This window comes from Lynx rufus, unplaced genomic scaffold (assembly GCF_022079265.1).
Source record: "Lynx rufus isolate CCGP_SWC_20201006 ecotype Redwood Valley unplaced genomic scaffold, mLynRuf1.p SCAF_3, whole genome shotgun sequence".
Taxonomy (NCBI): Eukaryota; Metazoa; Chordata; class Mammalia; order Carnivora; family Felidae; genus Lynx; species Lynx rufus.
The window spans coordinates 201,408,126-201,428,941 of NW_025814845.1; the positions used below are offsets into that span (position 1 = coordinate 201,408,126).

Genomic DNA, 20,816 nt, shown 5'->3' on the forward strand with positions numbered 1-20,816 from the left:
TGCTAGATTTTTGCCATCTCTGAGCATTGGCAAATATTCACAATTTCAGTTCTTGAGTATCCCAGGTATTTTGGAAGGTGTCACTTGATATCCCTGTCATATGCTACAGACTTTTCAGCAGACTCCGGATTCTAAGGACCTTCATGGAAACCATCTTACATGGGGGAGCTGTTAGCCAAATTTGCTGTTATGGGCCTAAAACCCCTTGACATTGACTAGATAGATGATAGATTAGATAGATAGATAAATAGATACATACATACATACATACATACATACATACATAGATATGCTGGCTGGCTGGATGGATAGATGGGTGGATGGATAGATAGACGGATAGGCAGATAGATATGATGGATGGATGGACAGACTAACAGATTTGGTGGATGGATGCATAGGTAGATGATAGATAATAGATTAGATAGATGATAGATAATATAGATAGATATGATGGATAGATACATAGATATGATGGATGGATGGATACACAGACATGGATGGATGGATGGATAAACAGATATGGATGGACAGATTTGGTGGATGGATGGGTAGATGATAGATAATAGATTAGACAGATAATAGATACATAGATATGGATGGATGGATAGATATGGATGGATGGATAGATGGACAGATATGGATGGATGGATAGATAAACAGATATGATGGATGGACAGATAAATAGATCTGATGGATGGACAGACAGATATGGATGGATGGACGGACAGATTTGGTGGATGGATGGATAGGTAGATGATAATAGATTAGATAGATGATAATAGATATATAGATATGGAGGGACAGTAGGTAATAGATATGATGGATGGATGGGTGGACAGACTGACAGATTTGGTGGATGGATGGATAGGTAGATGATAGATAATAGATGATAGATACATAGATATGATGGATGGACAGTAGATAGATAATAGATATGATGGATGGATGGACGGACAGACAGATTTTTCACCTGCTTGGTAAAAACATGCAAGTAATTACTTCTGACCTTTAGCTCATATTTTTAAATAAGTCACAAAAGTAGTTGTAGGCCTTTTCCAGAAGGCTAAATCACACAGTTCTGCAGCAAATATATAATGTTATGTCGCGTCTTTACTGTTTTGGTGAAAGGTCTGTGTCCCCAACCCTGCCGTGTTATTTAACGTGCATCCTAACCAACAAAGCCGGACCCAACATGGACTGCCCTTCCCAGCGGGTGATGACAGGGCCCTGCATAGCCGACCACCTCCTTCCCAGGGAAGGATGCCTGGCAGAAGGCGCTGGAACCTTTCCTTTCCTGGGCAGGGATCCAGTTGTTGGGGGAAAACCGCACCCCTGTGTCTCCCTTCAGCCTCTGCAAACATGCAAATGGGCCAGACGTGCTAGGACATTGTGGGGAAGGCACAGCTTGGGCAGACACGTGTGGCAGAACCCCACCCACTGGTTTTGGCAGGAAGGTTGTTTTGGTGTCTGACACTTTATTCCCATGGCTTATTTTTAAATGACTTGGCCAGAAGCAACGACTTCTTACTCTTTGGCAGGCATCCACAACAGTAGGGTAATGGGTTTGTTAAAGATTTCATTCAGCTCTTTCAAAAGTTAGTTCCTAAGTTAAGCACATGACTGTATCTACCTCCCTATTCTTTTCTCTTTAATTGGTAGCCCCTGAAGTGTGGGGCTGTGAGAAATACACAGGGGCAATTCTTGTGGGAGTCTCCTGTTTAAAGGGACTCCTGGCCTCCAGGTGTCCTGTGGTAGGAGAGGGTTGACCAGGTGGCCTTGACGATCGACAGGGTAGAGTGGCTCCTAAGCACACGGCCTGGGGCCTCAGTGGTGTGAAAGAGCAGTTCATGTCTGCAGTGGGGTGTATACCCTCGGCAAGTGGATGGATAGATGGATGGATAGATAGTGTATACCCTCAGCAAAAGGCTGTCTTAATTCTGAGGACCATTCTCTCTGCATACCTTAGGTAGAAGGGGTTGTCAATTACTGAAGAATGAAAAATAGGAGGGATCATCGCAGGTCTCTGGGATGGTTAAATGGGTTCTATTTTTAGTATTTTATTAGAATGGCATTTTCATTGGCGATCTTAGGATCTCCTTCACTACAAAACCAGACCATAGATAGAACTTTTTAATGTACCATTTATGGCTTACAGACAGCCTACACCTTCCCACTCCCCTCTGCCCCGTTGTCTAGTAAAGAGGGGGTGTGACAGTCATCTGCAGTGGCATCTATGACATCGAGCCCAGAACTCCACCGACACAGTCAGTGGCACCTTTGGAGGAAGATTGAGGATGGCAGTGATGGCTTTTGTCCTAAATATCTATGTAGACATCCTCCGCTATATAGTAACACCACTGCCCTAAAGTGTGTTGGATTAATTTCATCATTTTATTTGAATCGATAATGTCTACCTAGAAATTCAGATTATGATTACTTAGAGCGTCTTTCAAATGTGTTAGGAAATCAATGTATTTGTTGCTGATTCGGACCTACCTGTTAGCCCTACTATGGATGGTATCTGAAGGGGAGAAAGATCACAGGCTCAAATTTAATGGAACCTTTCAGCCTATTTAAGGGCGAAGGCTGAGCGATCTACAGGAAGTCTAAGTAGAGCCCACAGTGTCTTCATCTTCCACTGGAGATAAACCACCAGAAAGTTAATCTGAATCGGTAGTTACTGTAACCAGACCTCACGCCTTCCTTGTGGAGAATCATTTCTGTATAACCCAGACACAGGTTTGATGAAGGCACAGGGTAGGTCCCTGTAAGGAATGAGACTCTCGTCTCCATGTGATTTTCCGTTCGAGTCCCAGAGATACGGCAGAAGGACCTGTTACCTGTACCCCCGCTGGCGGCGTCCGTCCCACGTCAGCTTATCGCCGGCTCCGCGTGCAAGCATCTGCACACCTGATCGTGCGTTGCCGACTGGAGACCATGAGGCGCGACACAAAGGAGCACCTGCCGCGTTAGGGTTAGGCCCCGGGGGCCTGCAGGGAGCAGCACGGGGGGCGGGGGGGGCGCGCGGCCCGGGCAGGGTTACCTTTCTCTCCGGAGACTCTATTATCTTCCAGTCTTTGAGCTTCAGCTGGTGCAGCTCGTCGAACTTCATGCTGACGTCCTCGACGGAGAGCTGCAGCATGTCCCAGTAGCCCGCCAGGTCCTGGGACGTGGGTCTCGGCATGGCGCTGGGGTCCTGAGAACACACGGGCAGAACTCAGAGCCATGAACACCCCCAGCTGGCCCAGGGCTCGGGGGGGGGGGGTGGGGGCCCCGCTCCTTCCTGCAGATGCTTTTCAAGGAACCAGATTGGGGGAAAGCCTGAAAAATTCATGCTCTGACAAAACATTCCAGAAAGCCCACGAAGGGCCGCCGACAGTTAACGCAAGCATTTGCCGACGGTTAGAGAATGTGCAAAGGCCGCATGATGAGTGACTCCAACTCTGTGACAGTCTGGAAAAGACACTGTGGGGACAGTAAAAAGATCAGTGTGCCAGAGGTCCAGGCGGGGGGATGGATGGACAGAGCATAGGACTCTTAGGGCAGTGAAACCACTCTGCAGAATTCCATGATAGTGGCTACGTGTCACTATACGTGCGCCCAAACCCAGACCACGCACGACAGAGGTGCCCTGATGTGGACCCTGGATGCTGGGTGATGACGTGTGTCGACGCGGGGTCACGGATCGTGTGAAATGCACCTGCTGTTGGGATGTTGATGGTGCGTGTGGTGCCACAGGGTGGGTGGGAACTCTGTACCTTCCCCTCAATTTTGCCACAAGCCTAAAACTCCGAAAACATACAGTCTGTTAAAGAAATACACTTGGTGCATTCACTCACTGTTTTGTTTTGAAGAGGCTTTCTTAGACCTTGAAAACGGTGGCAAATATTACAGTTTTCAAATGCTTGGCCATTCCTAAAAGCAATAGGGCTGCTCTGGTTTCCGTCTCCCTGTGGGCTGTTCTGCAGCCGGGTGCCTGGGACAGGGACAGGGAGGTGGCCATGAGGTTGGGCTTGGAGCCAGGTCTGTTTCTGTTCATTCCAATGCCGTGTATTTTTATTTTTATTTTTTTATTTTTTTATGTTTGTTTATTTCTGAGAGAGAGAGTGAGCAGGGGAGGGGCAGAGAGAGAGGGAGACACAGAATCTGAAACAGGCTCCAGGCTCTGAGCTGTCAGCACAGAGCCCGACCTGGGGATCCAACCCACGAACTGTGAGATCACGACCTGAGCCCAAGTCCGACGCTCAACTGACAGAGCCCCCCAGGCCCCCCCCCCCCCCGTTGTGCATTTATTTTGCTCCCATGTAGAGGGAGGACGACTTTTATGAAGTCAATTTTACGAAGGTACAGAAAGCTCGCCGACTGGTCCCTGAGCTTAGAAGAGCAGACAATGCCACGGAGCCACAAACTGGCAGTCCGTGAGCTGTGTGTGGCCCAGAGACCTGCTCTGCTCCACACACACGGTGCCCCGCACGCACACGGTTTCAGCGTGTTGCCTACGGTTAAAATCAGGTGACTTCCCAAGGTCCGAGGGCACCTGCCCAGCCCCTTCCCGCACCGCCTGTGGCTGGCGAGGGACCGCAGCCCTGGGTCAGACTCTACCTGCCTGGGTCTGCATCCCTGGGGGTGAGCGAATGGGCTTTTCTACGTGTGGTTCCTTTGATGCAGTGTGAGGCCATCTCAGATTAAACAGAGACATTTCTGTGAATTCGCTTAAAACATGCAGCTTTCAGCCCACTCCGTTGCTCACGTTAAGCACAACGTGGACTTGTGTTTGGTTTGTTTCAACTCGCTTTAAACCGCGGCTTAGTCTGCCGGGGCTGCTAGATGAGCCCCAGGGACTGGGCGTTTGCTGCTGGCAGCTCTGGAGGCTGGCCTCACGGCCACGTGCCGGTGGGGGCGCGTTCTGGGCGGCCGCTCCTCCAGCTGGGGGACTCTGGCTGTGTCCTCATGGGGAGGAAGCGGCTGGGGGCTCCCCTGGGTCTCTCTTACAGGGACCCTGACCCCATTTGCCAGGACTCGGCCAGAGGCACCACCTCCTAATGCCATCACGTTGGGGGGTGGGGGGCCGATGTGGTTTTCGGGGGGGGGGACACACACATGCAGTGGTTTGACATCCACCTCAAAACGATCACTTTGGGGCCCAATCCCACCTGCCGCGTGCGACCAGCCGGTGGCCTGTGCTGAGCGAAGGCCGGAGGGAAGAGAGTCGCTGCCCCCAGAGGATCCGTGTCCTCTATTCTGTTTCGGGGAGTGGCTCCATCTGGTCCACTAGGCCGTCGGATCCCGGGATATGTTCGTGAAATTGTTTCTAAACGTCAGCGGTGAGCGCCGCCCCTCCCCCAGCAAAGTGACACAGTGACATCCCTGGTGAATCACTGCCACTGAGAGTTCGCGAGACTTGCTGGCCTGGCCATCGGAGGTCCCCGTGACATGGGCGCTGCTCGTCCCAGGCTCTGGGGCAGTGTCCTGGGAGGGCTCCAAGGGCTGGGGAGCCCTGGGGGGGCACGGGGGTGGTGGGACTGGCTCCGAGTAGGTGTGAGTGGCACTCAGACCTGGCGATGCGGTGCGGTGGGCCCAGGTGGCCCGTGTGCACCCTCAGGTTCACGGGCAGACCCTCCCATTGCTCTTTGCATCCTTGTTACCCCGTGCGGACCCATAGGTCCTTGCCTTGAGTTCGGTCCACCCGAAACATCTGGATAGGACCCAGCAGGTTCTCTAGGGTCTTCCCTTTGACTTTGAACTGGTTGGGCTGCACCTGAACCTCCCAGCAGCTGCCAAAGCTTCTCTGAGCTGCCAGCACACATACCTGCTTCATCCCAGCACCTCCCTCTGGTCTCAGACACCCGGGCCCCCACTCGCTCCAGCACCTCCCTCTGGTCTCAGACACCCGGGCCCCCACTCGCTCCAGCACCTCCCTCTGGTCTCAGACACCCGGGCCCCCACTCGCTCCAGCACCTCCCTCTGGTCTCAGACACCCGGGCCCCCACTTGCTCCAGCACCTCCCTCAAGTCTCAGACACCCCCCCCCCCCAATTCTCTCCAGCACCTCTCTCTGGTCTCAGACACACCCCCCACTCTTCATTCCAGGACCTCCCTCCAGTCTCAGACACTCCCCCTCTTCAGTCCAGCACCTCCCTCTGGGCTCATACACCCCACCCCCCTCATTCCAGCACCTCCCTCCGGTCTCAGACACCCCCCCCAATACTCTCCAGCACCTCTCTCTGGTCTCAGACACCCCCCCCAATACTCTCCAGCACCTCTCTCTGGTCTCAGACACCCCCCCCCAATACTCTCCAGCACCTCTCTCTGGTCTCAGACACCCCCCCCAATACTCTCCAGCACCTCTCTCTGGTCTCAGACACACCCCCCCCCCCCACTCTTCACTCTAGCACCTCCCTCCGGTCTCAGACACTCCCCACCCACTTCACTCCAGCACCTCCCTCTGGTCTCAGACACCCCACCCCTTCCTCCAGTACCTCCCTCCGGACTCAGACACCCCCACACCCCACTGCATTCCAGCACCTCCCTCCAGTCTCAGACACCCTGCCCCCCCACTTCTCTCCAGCACCTCCCTCTGGTCTCAGACATCCCCCTACTCTTCACTCCAGTACCTCCCTCCAGTCTCAGACACCCCCCCTCTTCAGTCCAGCACCTCCCTCTGGGTTCTACACCCCACCGCCATCACTCCAGCACCTCCCTCGGGTCTCAGACACCCCCCCCTCTTCACTCTAGCACCTCCCTCCAGTCTCAGACACTCCCCCCCCCCCCCACTTCACTCCAGCACCTCCCTCTGGTCTCAGACACCCCACCCCTTCCTCCAGTACCTCCCTCGGGTCTCAGACAATGCCCCTCTTCATTCCAGCACCTCCCTGTGGTCTCAACACTCCCCACCACTCTTTACTCCAGCACCTCCCTCCAGTCTCAGACACCCCCCAATTCTCTCCAGCACCTCCCTCTGGTCTCAGACACACCCCCCCACCCTTCACTCCAGCACCTCCCTCCAGTCTCAGACAACCCCCCTCTTCATTCCAGCACCTCCCTCTGGTCTCAGCACTCCTCCCCACTCTTCACTCCAGTACCTCCTTCTGGTTTCAGACACCCCCCCCAACACTTCACTCCAGCACCTCCCTCCGGTCTCAGACACCCCCCCCCATCACTCCAGCACCTCCCTCAGGTCTCAGACACACCCCCCTCCTCACTCCAGCACCTCCCTCCAGTCTCAGACACCCCCCCAATTCTCTCCAGCACCTCCCTCTGGTCTCAGACACCCCCAACCTACTTCTCTCCAGCACCTGCCTCCGGTCTCAGATACCCCCCTCCACTCGCTCTAGCACCTCTCTCTGGTCTCAGACACTCCCCCACCTCTTCACTCTAGCACCTCCCTCCAGTCTCAGACACCCCCCCCATTCTCTCCAGCACCTCCCTCCAGTCTCAGACACCCCCCCCCATTCTCTCCAGCACCTCCCTCCAGTCTCAGACACTCCCCCCCCCCACTTCACCCAGCACCTCCCTCTGGTCTCAGACACTCCCCCCCCCACTTCCCTCCAGCACCTCCTCTGGCCTCAGACACTCCCCTCCCCTTAACTCCAGCACCTCCCTCTGGTCACAGACCCCCCCCCCCCACTTCTCTCCAGCACCTCCCTCCGGTCTCAGACACCCCCCCACTCACTCCAACACCTCCCTATGGTCTCAGACACCCCCCCCCCCAGTTCACTCCAGCACCTCCCTCTGGTCTCAGACACTCCCCCCTTCTTCACTCCAGCACCTCCCTCCGCTTGGTCTCAGACACTCTACCCACTTCTCTCCAGCACCTCCCTCTGGTCTCAGACACTCTCCCCCCCTCTTCACTCCAGCACCTCCCTCCGGTCTCAGACACCCCCGCCTTCACCCAGCACCTCCCTCTGGTCTCAGACACTCCCCCCCCCCCACTTCGCTCCAGCACCTCCCTCCAGTCTCAGACACTCCCCCCCTCACTTCACTCTAGCACCTCCTCTGGTCTCAGACACCCCCAACCTACTTCTCTCTAGCACCTCCCTCTGGTCTCAGACACCCCACCCCCCCAATTCTCTCCAGCACCTCCCTCCAGTCTCAGACACCCCCCCCCATCACTCCAGCACCTCCCTCGGGTCTCAGACACACCCCCCTCCTCACTCCAGCACCTCCCTCCAGTCTCAGACACCCCCCCCCCCAATTCTCTCCAGCACCTCCCTCTGGTCTCAGACACTCCCCCCCTCACTTAACTCCAGCACCTCCCTCTGGTCTCAGACACTCCCCCCCTCACTTCACTCCAGCACCTCCCTCTGGTTTCAGACACGCCCCCCCCCCACTTCGCTCCAGCACCTCGCTCTGGTCTCAGACACCCCCACCACCACTTCACTCCAGCACCTCCCTCTAGTTTCAGACATTCCCCCCACCACTTTGCTCCAGCACCTCCCTCTGGTCTCAGACACCCCACCCCCTTCACTCCAGCACCTCCCTCTGGTCTCAGACACCCCCCCCAATTCTCTCCAGCACCTCCCTCTGGTCTCAGATACCCTGCCCCCTTCACTCCAGCACCTCCCTCTGGTCTCAGACACCCCTCCCCCCCAATTCTCTCCAGCACCTCCCTCCAGTCTCAGACACCCCCCCTTCACTCCAGCACGTCCCTCTGGTCTCAGACACCCCCCCCACTTCTCTGCAGCACCTCCCTTCGGTCTCAGATACCCCCCCACACTCACTCTAGCACCTCCCTCTGGTCTCAGACACCCCGCACCCCCAATTCTCTCCAGCACCTCCTTGTCATCTCAGACACCTCCCCCCCATTCTCTCCAGCACCTCCCTCCGGTCTCAGACACCCCCCCACTCACTCCAACACCTCCCTATGGTCTCAGACACCCCCCCCCCAGTTCACTCCAGCACCTCCCTCTGGTCTCAGACACTCCCCCCTTCTTCACTCCAGCACCTCCCTCCGCTTGGTCTCAGACACTCTACCCACTTCTCTCCAGCACCTCCCTCTGGTCTCAGACACTCTCCCCCCCCCTCTTCACTCCAGCACCTCCCTCCGGTCTCAGACACCCCCGCCTTCACCCAGCACCTTCCTCTGGTCTCAGACACTCCCCCCCCCCCACTTCGCTCCAGCACCTCCCTCCAGTCTCAGACACTCCCCCCCTCACTTCACTCTAGCACCTCCTCTGGTCTCAGACACCCCCAACCTACTTCTCTCTAGCACCTCCCTCTGGTCTCAGACACCCCACCCCCCCAATTCTCTCCAGCACCTCCCTCCAGTCTCAGACACCCCCCCCATCACTCCAGCACCTCCCTCGGGTCTCAGACACACCCCCCTCCTCACTCCAGCACCTCCCTCCAGTCTCAGACACCCCCCCCCAATTCTCTCCAGCACCTCCCTCTGGTCTCAGACACTCCCCCCCTCACTTAACTCCAGCACCTCCCTCTGGTCTCAGACACTCCCCCCCCTCACTTCACTCCAGCACCTCCCTCTGGTTTCAGACACGCCCCCCCCCCCACTTCGCTCCAGCACCTCGCTCTGGTCTCAGACACCCCCACCACCACTTCACTCCAGCACCTCCCTCTAGTTTCAGACATTCCCCCCACCACTTTGCTCCAGCACCTCCCTCTGGTCTCAGACACCCCACCCCCCTTCACTCCAGCACCTCCCTCTGGTCTCAGACACCCCCCCCCAATTCTCTCCAGCACCTCCCTCTGGTCTCAGATACCCTGCCCCCTTCACTCCAGCACCTCCCTCTGGTCTCAGACACCCCTCCCCCCCAATTCTCTCCAGCACCTCCCTCCAGTCTCAGACACCCCCCCTTCACTCCAGCACCTCCCTCTGGTCTCAGACACCCCCCCCCACTTCTCTGCAGCACCTCCCTTCGGTCTCAGATACCCCCCCACACTCACTCTAGCACCTCCCTCTGGTCTCAGACACCCCGCACCCCCAATTCTCTCCAGCACCTCCTTGTCATCTCAGACACCTCCCCCCCATTCACTCCAGCACCTCCCTCTGGTCTCAGACACCCCCAACCTACTTCTCTCCAGCACCTCCCTCCGGTCTCAGATACCCCCCTCCACTCGCTCTAGCACTTCCCTCTGGTCTCAGACACTCCCCCACCTCTTCAGCACCTCCCTCTGGTCTCAGACAACCCCCCACCCCACTTCGCTCCAGTACCTCCCTCTGGTCTCAGACCTGCCCCCCCCCAATTCTCTCCAGCACCTCCTTGTGGTCTCAGACACCCCCCCCACTTCACTCCATCACCTCCCTCTGGTCTCAGACACTCCCCCACCTCTTCAGCACCTCCCTCTGGTCTCAGACACCCCCAACCTACTTCTCTCCAGCACCTCCCTCCGGTCTCAGATACCCCCCTCCACTCGCTCTAGCACTTCCCTCTGGTCTCAGACACTCCCCCACCTCTTCAGCACCTCCCTCTGGTCTCAGACAACCCCCCACCCCACTTTGCTCCAGTACCTCCCTCTGGTCTCAGACCTGCCCCCCCCCAATTCTCTCCAGCACCTCCTTGTGGTCTCAGACACCCCCCCCCCCCACTTCACTCCATCACCTCCCTCTGGTCTCAGACACTCCCCGCCAACTTCACTCTAGCACCTCCCTCTGGTCTCAGACACCCCGTTCCCCCCCCCCCCCACTTTGCCTCAACACCTTCCTCTGGCTGGTCTCAGACTCCCCCGCCCCCCGTTCCCCCCCCCCCCCCGCTGAAACAAAGCCTGCAGATGTTTGTTGTGCTTTTGTCCAGTTCTAGATAGATGCCAAAGAAAAGAAAGCAGCAACACCACATATTTCGAAAGGATTATTCTTACAGTTGGGATAAAGTGCAATCTGACATGTGTAAGAAGCATCAAAAATATTAGGATGGGTCGTTTAAAAATCCAACGTCAGCTGCTTCTGGGAGCGAGGACACGGGCATTGTATAAGCTTGAACAAAATCTGTACGTTTTTACTGCATGTGGCAGGTGCTTTAGATAAGGGGTTCCTAAAGATCGTGACCACAGTGCTTAACCCGACTCAGTGTGACAGAGGGTAGGGAGCCCTGCAGCGGCCTACATCCACTCCTTCAGGGACAGCAGTCAAAGAGATATGACACAGGAGGCAGGAGCACGCTTGCTCAACGTGGTAACTGAGCGTCTCACGGCTCTATGTTCCTTCCAAGCAGCCCTAAACCATTCTGTTCCATTTTTTAAATTAAAAAGTGTTTATTTTTGAGAGACAGAGCACGAGCTGGGGAGGGGCAGAGAGAGAGAGAATGACGCGGGTGCCTCCTTCTGCCAGCACAGAGCCCGACTCAGGACTCAGATTCACAAACCTGGAGATCATGACCCGAGCCGAAATCAAGAGCCCCCAGGCGCCCCTGTGTCCCCCTTTTTAAGTGATGGTTATAATTTCATGTCACAGGTGACATGGTGGTCACTTTACACATTTCGTGCTGAACTTCAATGGGGTTAACTGGAAAATATTAGAGAAAACGTACTTTTTAACGACCCTACTTAAAAGGGATGATTTGGCAGCTCTAGTGCTATGCTTCCTCTGATGTGTAAGAACATTCTGTAAATTCACGTCTTGTTGCAATTAAAAAACAAAACAAAACAAAGTCAAATCACCAAGCACCATGGTTACCACGGGCCTAGGACAGACTTGCATTTTTTTAAGGTTTACTTATTTATTGTGTGTGTGTGTGTATGAGAGGGAGAGAGAGAGAGGGGGGGAGAGAGAGAGAGAGAGAGAGAGAGAGAGAGAGAGAGAGAGAGAGACTGACTGACTGTAAGGGGGAAGGACAGATTGAGAATTGCCAGCAGGCTCCACACCGTTAGGGCAGAGCCCGACAGGGGACTCGAACTCATGAACCGTGAGATCACGACCTGAGCCGAAATCAAGAGTCAGACACTTAACCGCCTGAGCCACCCAGGTGCCCCCAGACCTACTTGTATTTTAAGGAACTGTTTGCTCTGAAAATGAATGCATGCATTTATAAAAGAGCCTATACAGTAATGTGAATACTCTTTAGTTATTTCTAGAAGTGATATTAAGCAGATGCTTCTTCGTTCAGTCACAAAGGAAAGTGTGTGTGTTCTGTTTACACAGAGATGCGGCAAATTTGCACACCTAAGTATTTACAAACATATGCACAGGCTTTCTTTCTCTTTGATTCCCAGGAAGATCAGAGCCAAGTTTTAATGCCAACTGTGTTACCCAGTGCATTCATTTCGCTGCTGCGGAACATGCAGCCCAATTACCCTACACTCCCTGCTGAATCTCTTTAACTGCAGCCGTTTGTGCCTGAGTCAAGCCGCCTCCCACCACGGCCTGCATCGGTGACACCTGGGTGACACCTGCCGTCACACCTGCTCACCTCCCACCTGCCTCGTAAGCCTGGAGGGGGATGGCCCGGAGCTGCGCCAGTGTCCTACAGGTCGGGGGCTATCTTTCCGCAACCCCCTCCCTGGCCCCCGCGCTGTGGCCCCCTCTCTGGGCTGCACCACAGTGACTCCCATTCACTCACTGGGCTGCAAACTCACAGAACGTGAGACGGCCACTGAGCATGCCCTGAGGAACCGGGTTACCTGGGGGTCTGCTCACCATGTTCTGTTGGCACAGCCAATAGAACTGCTGGAATTTCTGGGACATCAGAAGCTGTGCACTCCCCACGGCACTCCGGATCTTCCCGAGAACTGTGAACCAGAAGAAAACCAGCTTGAGACCCGGTCAGTTGAAAAACAGAAGCAGAAGCATTACACGAAGGGAGTAAACTCCAAAAGGTGGGGGCCGCTCCTCCTTTTCCGGAAGATTAAAACCTTGAATTTATTGTGCAGAATATGTCCACTGATGGAAGTTCTTTTCCAATCTGTTCCGTTTCTTTTTTTTCCTTTTTAAAAAATGCTTATTTATTGGGGCACCTGGGTGGCTCAGTTGGTTAAGCACCTGACTCTTGCTTTCGGCTCAGGTCATGATCTCACAGTTCAGGAATTTGAGCCCCGTGTCAGGCTCTGTGCTGGTGTGGAGCCTGCCTAGGATTCTCTCTCCCTCTCTCTCTCTCTGTCCCTCCCCTGCTTGCTCTCTCACTTTGCACAATAAATAAATAGAGTGAGAGAGCAAGCAGGGGAGGGACAGATGGAGAGAGAGAATCCCAAGCAGGCTCTGTGCTGTCAGCACAGAGCCTGACACGGGGCTCGATCCCACAACCCTGGGATCATGACCTGGGGTGAAATCAAGAGTCTGACGCTCACCCGACTGAGCCACCCAGGCGCCCTGGCCTGTTCCTTTTCTGATTTTTGAGGGAAACTCAAGGAATACTACATAGTATCAACGATTAGGAGATGACTCTTCAGTGTTAGGAAGAACTAACTTTGGAAAGGCGGTCTATACTGGAGGAGGTTTTCCTGTTTGTGGCATCAGGACACTTTCATCATGATGCTCACATGAGCTAGAAGATGACGCAGAAGGATGAATACAAAGACATTAAGTACTTATTTTTTACGGATGCCTGAAGATGAAGGTGTTAATTCCCAATTTCTAGAAAATCACAGTGATATCAGTTATCGCATTCAAGTCCTACGAACAGTGTTTCAGGACTGCTGGTGGCCCTGGGGCGGTGCTCTGAGAGCATCTCCCACAGGAACGCAGGGGACGTGACGGTCTCCCTGCCTCGTGCTCGGTCCACGGCTCCCGCCACCGGCCGCCACCTGTCACCACAACAGGCTCACATCACGGACGTCCGTGGTGATGTCCCTCCCACTCCTGCGCTCCCACTGTGATGTGGCCTGAAGTTGACAAATGATTTATAAGTTGTGGGACTTGAATTAATCAAATGGCACTTTGTAAAAAGGTAAGTGATAATGGTTTTGTCAACGGAAAGGACTCCTATTAGCAAAGGGCAGGAGCGACCACTTGGGACGGACAGTCGGCAAACAAAAGACTTGGTGTGTGAAACGTGGGGGCCCTGCCGCAGTCCTGTAACCTCCAGGCGCCTCGCCAGCCCGCCCCCCGCTCTCACACCCAGTCCGTGTAGGTGGCAGCACCATCAAGATTTTGGAGATAATAGCTTGCTAGATCCCGACTCGCAGGCCTCTCAACAGCACTTAGGAGCCCGCTGGAGCACGTTTCCCGCTGCTGGGCCTGGGCCCGGGGACCTCTACGTTTCGTTTGCCTGGGAGACGAAAGAGAAGTTATTCCCTCGGTTTACACGGATCCACCCGTCTGGGCCGGAGCAGATCGTTCCCTCCCTCTGGCTTTTGTCGTCTCTCTGGCTCTCTTGCAGACTCACAGGACACGGGCAGCGAGGGGCCGACCAAGGCATCTCCTCGGGCTTTGAAGGGGAAGACAGTGGTGGGAGCTTATATTCGCTGACAGCAGGTGGCAGGTGGCTAGGGAAGGGGGTGTTTCGCCTTAGCCGGAGATTTGCCCATCAGGGAAGAGGAGGAAAGAACCCCCCCCTCACATGTGTTTATGCGGATTTATCTACATCAGGACATTTCTGTGCTGGAGGTTTGTCTAAAGAGGGGACCAGCGCTCCAGCCCATGGTGGTGTCCCGACTCAGCTCCTCAGGGGCACCCGGGGTCCCTGGGGCACGCTCCACCATCGGGGCCTCGCAAGTGTCCACAGAGGCGGAAACTGAGGTCCGCGTTCCCACACAGTTTCCCAAACGGTAGTGATTGTAACAGGCGCTTCCAAACCAGCGGCTGTGAGACTCACTCAGTGCGTGCTAGAGACAGGCATCAAAGATTCTGACACCCCGACAGCCAGGCCGCACAGGTGCCGTGTCCCCTTCCCTCGGGCTTGCTCTGGAGGAGACAGTCACAGACCAGAGTTGGGAAGGGCCTCAGTGCCCATGTGACGAAATGCCGTGAGGCTATGGACACAGATGTCTCACAAGTAAACCCACGGACGTGCCCGGGACACGTTGCAGTGTGTGGGTCAGTCAGCTTCGGGGCAGTCGGCGAAGCACAGGGTCCATTTGCTGAAGCACGAGGACCTGGGGTCCTGCACAGCGTGTTCCGACAGTGACTTTCTCCGGGGTAACACGATGAGCCGAAACACTAATTAGATTTGTCTGACTTTCTCATCTGTGTACAAGGAACTCAGATTGCCGACTGCTGCTCCCCAGGGTTTTGTTGTTAACGATCTCACACATACAGAAGATCTAAAGAAAAGCATCCGCATCACTTAGAGTCAGCGAGTAACAGTTTGTCACGTGCCTATGTTTGCTTTTCTGAGCCGTCTGACAAGCCATAGCCCGCCTGTCACCTGCCATCGCCCTGGGCAACCACACTCTCCTTATCCTTCCTAAAGAGTAATTCCCTCACACAACTAATTCTGCACTGTTTCCAGAATTTTTTTCTTAAGCAGGCTCCACGTCCAGCATGGAGCCCAACAGGGGGCCTGAACTCACGACCCCGAGATCAAGACCTGAGCTGAGATAAAGAGTCGGACGCCTAACTGGCTGAGCCACCCAGGTGCCCTTGCCTCTAGGATATTAAAGAGGAGTTTAACACATGTGACTTCCCTTAGAAGCGAATACATTGGATAACACTTTGGCCTCCCTTCGGACTTAAAAGTATCGTCATGCATTGTGCTACCTGGGCCCACCCGTCTTCTGCAAATCCATTTCCAAGAGGGGCTTGCCCCCTCCCACACCCACCTCCTTGACCTGATCTGCCGGGCAGCACGGGAGGAGGAAGCTGGCACCAGGGAGGGGAGGGTGCCCGGGTTCAGGACTGAGTGCCCTGGGGACGGGGTGGGGGGGTGGGCAGGTGTGGGACAAGGCAGGACACAGTGTCTCCCGGGAGGGGTGAGAGCATCCATTCGCAGTTGGATCCCCCAGACTGAACACGTCTCTCTGGCTCTGGTCTCACCACCACCGAGTGGAGGAATGATCTTGAAATGTTGAAGTTCCACCTGTGAACCCCTATCACCTGCAGGACCGATGAGAACATTTAAAGAGACTTGTTTTGAGCGAGCTGTGGCTGCAGGAATAGAAAAAAGCGGTGGGTCCGTGTGGTTTCCTACACTCACTGCTCCCTCGGCGGCTAATTACAAGTCAATCCGTTTCACACAATTTCAAGTTTTAATTCCCAGCTTTCACGGTCTTCTTAAAACGTGATTCAACAGAAGTATTAACATAAAGCACTTCACTGTAGAATCTTTAGCACATCGTGGAGAGATGGGGTCATACCTCGGTGCTGGTTTAGTGTAGTGAAGAGATATTATAAAGGGCGTACGTGGATTCTTGCTCGGGAGAGTTGGCGGACGTCAAAGAGCAGCTCGCGACGTGACTGCTAATGTGCTCATGGCAGGAGCGCCGGGCGCTTCAGTGGGCCGATGCTCTATCCAGTGCCTTTAATGCAAATAGCTTCCCATACGGCAATGAAATTGAAGTGAAAAATTCAATTTATTCTCTTCCTCTGTCCTTCCCTGATGTTGTCCTAGTTTGGACACTTTCTTTCAAGAGCTACCGATAAGGGCTAATGCTCATCAGAATGCAAATTTACAAAGAACCTTGTATGACGATTGCCTCTGACGTGCATGGAAATGTGATGAACTCACTTGCTCCCGTTAAGTTACTTTTCACGTGTCTACTACAATTTCCAATTCTTGCAAATTTTGGTATGACATGCCAGCAGAACATTCACATGATCCTTTTCTTTCAAAATTTGAGGTGGGTTTTTGTAGAATTTGCAGGTAGTTTGAAATGATCATTTGAATATTTATTCATCCCTGATCTCTGGGATCTTCCGTGACTGAGGTTGTGGAGTGGGTGTCGGAAAATCACTGCCCCCACAGGTGTGTCCCCCTGTAAGGTCTCAGCGTTATTGTTTTCATATTTATTGAGCACACATTTCTGGTTTTTTTTTTTTTTGAAATCATATACTTAGTATTTAAAAGTTATCTAAAGAACAAATTGATGAATGGAAAAGTATAATCTCCAGATTAACGGTAGATCACAGTCAACTATGAAATCTAGCATCATTCTCTGTGGATTTGAAAACAAGATTTTTCTTTTTCTTTTTTTTAAAATATAATTTATTGTCGGGATGCCTGGGTGGCTCTGTTGGTTCAGTGTCTGACTTCGGCTCAGGTCATGATCTCACAGTTGGTGGGTTCGAGCCCCAGGTCGGGCTCTGTGCTGACAGCTCGGAGCCCAGAGTCTGCTTCAGGTTCTGTCTTTCCCTCTCTCTCTGCCCCTCCCCTGCTTGCAGTCTGCCCCTCTCTCTCTCTCTCTCTCTCTGTCTCTCAAAAATAAGAATTAAAATATATATATACCTTATTGTCAAGTTAGCTAACATGCAGTGTATACAGTGTGTTCTTGGCTTCAGAGGTACATTCCCATGATTCATTGCTTTGGAGCGCACGTTTCGTGTCCATCCAGTTTCACGTGGCTGTGTGGCACCTGGGATGTGTGGGACCTCCCTGTAGGCACCTGCCCTTGGCAGCAAGGACCTGGACACCGGTCAGAAGGCCGGGAGCAGCGGCTGTCCACCGAGCTGTATGGTGGGTAGGTCCCCAAGGTGCGCGTGGCATCTGCCCCCCTCAGGGCCATCTCCCTTATAGCTGATACTTGTCTGTTCTCTGTGGCTGTGCGGTATCCAGGCAAACTGCGGACTGCGGGGCCCATGTCCTCCTCAGCCCCGTGTCATGCTCTCGTAGGGTAGCTCTGAGCAATCTCTCTTCTTCCCTGTGCCCGCCACACAGTCTACGAGCCAGGCGTTGTCCCATCCAGGGATCACGGCCGGAGTCCTGGGGGTTACACCCCCGTCTTCTGGGGTGGAAAGCAGGTCCTCGAGTGAGGAAATCGCTGAAGCCCCACCCGCAGCCCCGGGAGTCTGTGCCTCCACACATCTGACCCAGCGGTGTTTAGATTATCAGCTAATTGGGCAGAGTTGTTTTGGGCAAGAGAACCTGTCAACACCTGTCCGAAGACCCTACCGTTGAGTCCCTCGTGTGGCCCATGTCTCTGTGGACCTACTGAATGAAACTTGGTAGCTTTGGAACAATTGCTTTTATTCATGAAAAACACCTTATTTGCTTTGTTTCACTTTATGCCATTTACCCGTTGGGCTTAATGTAACGGATACAAAAGTCCAAAAACGCTAGCACAGGAATGGTTTACATTCCCTCTGGAACGTATCTTTGAATGATTTAACAACAGGAAGCCTGCCTGAACACGACGTAACTAAACCAGTATTTATTTGGGCTCATGATACTTTTTATTAATCATAGAGGGCTGAACGGATCTAACTTCGCTCAATCGGTTCAGTGAGCTGTGATTATAAAATTACAGTTTTGGGAAGAAATTATTTCGTGTGATGGAAATTTCAATATTTGGAGCTCAGAGTTCTGGCTTAATGAACCACTTAACCTAATCTTTACTTTTTAAAGGGCGCCATCAGCAATAACCCTACACTTGTTCTTAAAATCAGGGCAAGAACCACAGGTTATCTTTCCTGTTTCAAATTATTAGGGAAATATCTAATCGTGATTAACAGGGTGCTAGTTTTAGGTGTACAGAGGAGACACATAATAAATGTGTCCTCTTTGTCCACAAGAAGATCAAGGCGTCTGGGCAACTTCAGTAAAGAAATTAAGAAAACCACAAGAAGCAGATCCAGTGGATCTGTTCTCTGTTCTCTGCATCCAAGTCCCGCAGCAGAGCAGTCCTCTTAAGTCATTACAGAGTCCTGGGAAAACCGCACACAGCCCACATTGGTAGACGGTATCTATAGAACGGGGAGCGCCCAGGGCACTCCCAGCCCCTAAGTGCCACCGAGGACCTGGAACGCTAGAGGATCCAGAACTCAGAGCATTCTAGATGCCATGGTCTTACGAGGTGCGAGGGGGAGCGGGACTGTCCCTGTTTATGAAGACTGCTCCTCTCTTCCCCCGCTCCATCCCCTCTTTCTTTGTCTCCCCTGCAGGGCACATAGGGCTGGGCGCTGCTGGGGGATAATAAACGTATCAGACATGATCACTGCAGCAGGGCGCCGAAGGCCTCCCATGACAGCAGACGGACAGAGCTTTGGGAAAACACAGGGACTGTCCTGTCCTCCAAGAAGAAGCGCTCGTCCCAGGGTGTGGAGGTGACGGAGCAAAGGGGCTCCTTCCCGCAGGCAGGTGCATGGTCCGCGTCGAAGCAAAGGTCTTCTTACAGAGTCTGGGGACAGGGGCTCCTGGGCCACCGCCCTCCCTCTGCCCCCTCTGCTGCTCAGCCAAATCCAACTCCCCCTCGAGGCCCTGCACCATGCCACCTTCTCCACGAAGCATCTTGGAATCTCCCCCCTCAACAGCATCTTCTACCTCTGAGTTTCTAACACACCTGCCTGCCTGTCTCCTACTACACGTGATGTTTCCCACTCGCGATAGTCTTGTCCTGGTCTCACTTCTCCATCCGAGGTAACTGCAGTCTGGGTCTACACTGTACCCTGGTCACTCTCCACTAGCCTACATTCTGTGCGGTGGTGCCTGGCTCACAGCACGTATCCGGTAAATATCCGTAGGATGTTTACGTTAACGACACAGTCCAAGAAGAAGGCCCCAGAGGTTCAAAGCAGGCTTTAAAAAAGGTGTTTAGGAAACGCAATTGAAGGGCAGCAGAAAGTCACCTTCTGCCATAGTTTGCTGGAGAATGTGCTCTCCAACCGAAATTTAAATATTGTGTATCCTGAGATGATGTAATCTTACAGTTGATTCGGGTCATTGCAGGCCATCAAACTGACTTTCGTATATGGTGCCCTTATGGCACTCTTCCCAGAATTTTCTGGAATGTCTCCTATGACAAGACAGTCATGACTTATTGCAATGCTGTTTCGGCGCTGAAGCCTTTAACTGTCGGATCTTTCGTGTTTAGTTTGAGAAAGAACTTGTGCCCTTTTTTCTTTGCTCTCTTAATCTCCAGTGGCTTATTAAGGATACCCCAGGTCTGTATTTTATCAGCTCAGGAGTTCTCTCTGAGGATAAATGGGTGTCCCGGCCAAAATGGACCAGAATGAAGCAAATGGCCAAGGATGGGACTCAGCACTTTATAAGACACAGAAGAAGGTGATCCCCGAGAACACAGATGGGAAGGACGCAATGTAGGGAGGAGGTTTCCAGTAAAAGAATCTCGTGATCTAAGAAATTCAGACAGCACAGCCAGCCCTGAAACGCAGCTCTTGACAGGGGATGCCCTGACTCTGACACTTCATTCCACCTCTTTACTCTGTGGGGCCTGGGGAAAGAGAGTGACCCCGAGCCTTGGTTTACTTTGATAACGGAGACGATGCTCTCTACCCACCACCCACGGTGAGCCCTTGACGAGGTACGTGAAGAACTTAGCGTAAGATTTGGCACAGGATACGTGCTCGTATGTGCTCATACGCCTTCGTATGTGCTGGCTTAGAGATTTCTTCCTTTAAAAAATACCCGTTTTAAAGCTGATTCTTGGAAAATAATGACTGGGTTAAAAGGACACATGAAATATGGGAAATTCGGATAAGGGAGCTCTTGTGCTGGACCACCTTACAAACATCAGTGGCTGGCGACCCTGGTTGCTCTGCACACAGAGGGAAGCCAGAACTTCTAGGATGTGTCCTGAGGGTGCAGATTCGGAAGATGACAGGATAAAATTGGCAGACACTCGGTGGAGCTAAGACTGACAACTGTTACCGCTGCGTCTTCCTCCTGTCTCCTCCTCCGCCGTGCTCCGCTGCGGAGCCACGGGACGGGACGGGGGACGTGCGTCCTGACTGACCACCCGGCAGGTCTGCGCGCCCCAGGCCCTGCAAGAACTCACGCCGAGCACACACACACAGTGGGGACGGCAGCCCGGCCCCGATTT

The 20,816-nt window shown here is 53.5% G+C and overlaps 1 protein-coding gene across 1 annotated transcript in view; it reads right to left on the reverse strand.

The window, feature by feature from the left end:
- Positions 1-20,816, reverse strand: part of DLGAP2 (DLG associated protein 2) — a 177,838-nt gene that overhangs the window by 512 nt on the left and 156,510 nt on the right. The window contains exons 10-11 of the mRNA XM_047091590.1: positions 12,586-12,677; positions 3,044-3,196 (exon numbers count right to left, since the gene is read on the reverse strand). Of these exons, the coding sequence (XP_046947546.1) occupies positions 3,044-3,196; positions 12,586-12,677 (245 nt within the window). The remainder of the gene's footprint in view (positions 1-3,043; positions 3,197-12,585; positions 12,678-20,816) is intronic.